Here is a 3,557-nt window from a genome sequence, read left to right on the forward strand (position 1 = left end):
TCATCTCTTATGGAAGCTGGGGCTGTCAATGATCTGAGAGAACTTTCCAAATGAATCTATTGTGTCCACAGGTTCTTCTGTTTTTGCTTCTTTCATGTGGTCACCGATTTTTGCCCCAGGGGAAGGGATTTGATTCAGAGTGCTGATCCTGGGGAGGAACTGGGCCAGGGCTGGATCTCCTCGGTCTAAGCCCTGCAGTCTTTGCCGGTGGTTTCCCAGACTGAGCAGGACTCCATGTCTGTCAGAGATATAGATGTTGTACCCATCTGGCAAGATCTGCTCTCTGAAGATGCAGTCCTCTCTGCTGCAGGCATGCTGGAAAAGTTCACATTACATTCACATGCATCACTCTCCACATTCTACAATATACTTTATTGTATCCTTTATTTGAAATAAGTAAAAACAATATGGCTTTTTGGCATTTGTTTCCACTCAAAATGCATTTGTTTGCTGATCCTATATACATGTTGTACAAAGAGGGGTAAGGGTTAACAGGGACTATTAACAAAAACACACACACACACACAAAACATACGTAAATGGCACTGCAAGTTCTTCGATGGCTGTTTGCTTTGACCAAAGATACCCAGCCAGAGGCCAAGGTTGTTGTTGGTGCTGCTGGGTCTTTTCATTCAGCTTTTTCCACTTTGCAAACACATCCTGCCCTGCACCACACTGAACAAAGGTTGATGAACTGGTCGACTATTTGAATGAATGACTCTGCTGCTTGCAGTGAATATGGAGACGATTAACAACATATCACAAGCACGGCAGACCTTGCGTCACTTGTGTCTACAGAAACCTTTCTAGAATAGCCGCTGAAGAAGTTTGCAGTTAAAACGTACTTCTACTTTCTTTATGGAATAACAGTTCCCCACTTAGAGTTCAAATGTCAGCTTGACACCAAGTGAAACTAAAGTATTTATTGAAGTAAAAGTGCTGTATCAGAATATAAAGTTTAAACCAGTAATAATCGCATTTCAGTCGAACTGTGCAGATTATGAAATAGAGAAAGATTAATTATTAATCAATCAGATTAATCAGTTAAAACTTTTTTCCAACAGGTTTTTGCTATTTTACAAAGAGCACAAAGATGAAGAAGAAGCTTATTTCGCCTCTATTTTACTTGTCATGTGTGTCTCCTCATATGAAGAGAAGAAAACACGACACTGCGGAGAAAAGCTCCTTTTTAGACGACCTGAGGTCATCATGGTTTCACTGTGATTGTCTGTGTGAGGTAAAGCGTATTAGCAATTGCTGGATGAGATGCAACTGCAGTTGGTATTGTAACTATTATAGCTGCTGCAGTACATAAATATAACATAGTTGCGTCACAGGCAGAAAGGATCAGGAATATTCACATGGCTGTGCAATCCTGTGAAAGCTTAAATGCACCTGTACTGCTTCCATAGGAATTAAGAGGAGAAGCAGCAGCCAGGTGCTCCACAAACGCAGGACTTTAGGCACTTTGCAGGTCTGTGTTAACGTGTCTCAGTCTTCCCAGGTGTGGATGATCCAGTAAATTAGCCCCAAGGTCAGACTGTGCAATGCTCAGATAAACTGCCAAAAGACCCGAGACCTGCATCTCTAACTCGATAGGCCTCAGTTTGTATGTTAGACGTTAAAATTCATCACAGCAAATTTAGAAAAAGACTGAACAAGTTGCTTCTTCTCTCTGAAAAGAACATGACGGCAACAACAAACAAACCACAAAACATCTGGAACACAGTCCAAGTAGAGATGTCTGGCCATGATGTACAGCACGAGTTTGGAGAAAACCGAGCACAGTATATGAACACAAATATCTCAAAGCAACTGTGAGCACTGTGCTGGAGCGCTGATCTATGTGTGGGGTCACATATTCTTACTTTCATGTTGGGTAGTTTGCTTGGTAATACAGAACAAACTCTCCAGTGCTGGGATTTCACAGACATTTCCAAAACGAGCATTTACTTTTGCTTGGAGCTGCTTTCTGAATCTGTTTGGGCTCTAGGACTCGCTGAAAGGTGAGGAGGAAGAAGCATGACTCCATCGTGAGATGTAACATTTAGAAAAAATGTTAGCTACCACGAAAACACCCCCCTCCCTCACAACTTTTATCATTTGGAACTGAAACAATGACTGAATTAATTGATAACATTTTTTAAAAATTGTATTCTTAACTGTAAAAACATGTAATAACTGACAGATATTAGTAATAATATTCAGTAATAATTAGTTTTTTCATTTGTTTATGTTGCCATTTTTCTATTTTGTTTGTTCTATTTACACTCTGAGCTTAAACATTGCATGTGTCACTTTTACTACACATGTATGCTTTACTGTTTGATATCAGCATCACTCAATCTGCACACAACACAAGTGTGTGACATTTGTCGTGTTTTTAATGAACTGCATGTGTCACTTAATTAGATATGCTAAAGTTATTTCTTGTCCTTCTACATTGTATTTTAGTCTTTTTTGTGTGATTTTGGAAAGAATTTTGTATCTCTCGTTTTGATAAGTGATATAAATAAAAACATGTATTCTTCTCCTTTTGTTAGTATTATTATTATGCTCACCGATGAGTACAGTGTGCCGTCGTCTTCTATGCAGAGAAACCTTGCGGTTGCCACCCCTCTGATGGCAACACGGCCTGGACCCACTGGACGAATCTCCATTAGGCCTAAAATGGAAATGTTCCCCACGGCGAAGCACACTGCAGTTAGTAACAAACACTGCAGTTTGCAGCCTTTTGACTCTGCGCTTCAAAGTGTTCCACTTACTGTGCAGAGTCTGGACGGCAGAACCACGGATCTGTCCACCCTCACTGATCAGCAGGTGCATTCCTGGCCTGGTGGCGTAAAGGTGCCTGAGCCGCACCACCTGGGCCCAGCCGTGGGCGATGTGGGGCCCGTTGTCTGACAGGGGCATGCAAACCATTCCAACACCAAACAGCACATTGACCGTGGATACGATGAGGAGCAGCAGCATGATTCGCATGTTGTGGCTCCCTCCAGCTGGTAGTGAAGTAAGTGGACCTCTTCCTGCGCAGCCTTTTAAACGTGGCTCTTATCAGCTGCAGATAACCCCTTTTCCCAGAAACAAACCACAACACACCCCTGCACAACATCCAACTGAATCATGGCTCGCCGCTGGCCCCAGCCGAGCCCAAGTCATGTTAGAGTCAAAGATCAGCTGAATGTGCCGTCATATACGGACTGTCGTGCAGACTGTAAATACAGTCATATAGGTTTTTCTTTATGAACAATATATGATGTTAAGAACAGTTAAGTTGGATGTTAATCGCCAATATTGTCGTTCACAGTCGCTGCTGAATGAATACGAAGTATTTCACACTCAAAATGTGAAGGACATATACAAATGCAACACAGCACTGTGGATTAAGACTGCATTTCATTTTTTAAACAAAAAAATCAGGAAAAAAAACTCTTTTCTTACTTTTACTATAAAAACCTCCGCAGTAATATACACAATATCATAAATACCATAAGCCATCATAATCCAAGGAAATCTCGGCTCACACCTATAGCCTCGGTATCTATTATATTAATGAT

The 3,557-nt window shown here is 41.3% G+C and overlaps 1 protein-coding gene across 1 annotated transcript; it reads right to left on the bottom strand.

The window, feature by feature from the left end:
* On the bottom strand, positions 1-2,973 carry fgf19 (fibroblast growth factor 19; the record flags this gene model as incomplete). The annotated part of the gene is made up of 3 exons (XM_082540023.1): positions 1-315; positions 2,562-2,665; positions 2,766-2,973. 3 exons carry the CDS (start codon positions 2,971-2,973, stop codon positions 1-3), a joined length of 627 nt encoding a protein of 208 aa, XP_082396149.1.
* Positions 2,974-3,557: the final 584 nt, after the last annotated feature.

Source organism: Aulonocara stuartgranti, assembly GCF_965226115.1.
Source record: "Aulonocara stuartgranti genome assembly, chromosome: 1".
Classification (NCBI taxonomy): Eukaryota; Metazoa; Chordata; class Actinopteri; order Cichliformes; family Cichlidae; genus Aulonocara; species Aulonocara stuartgranti.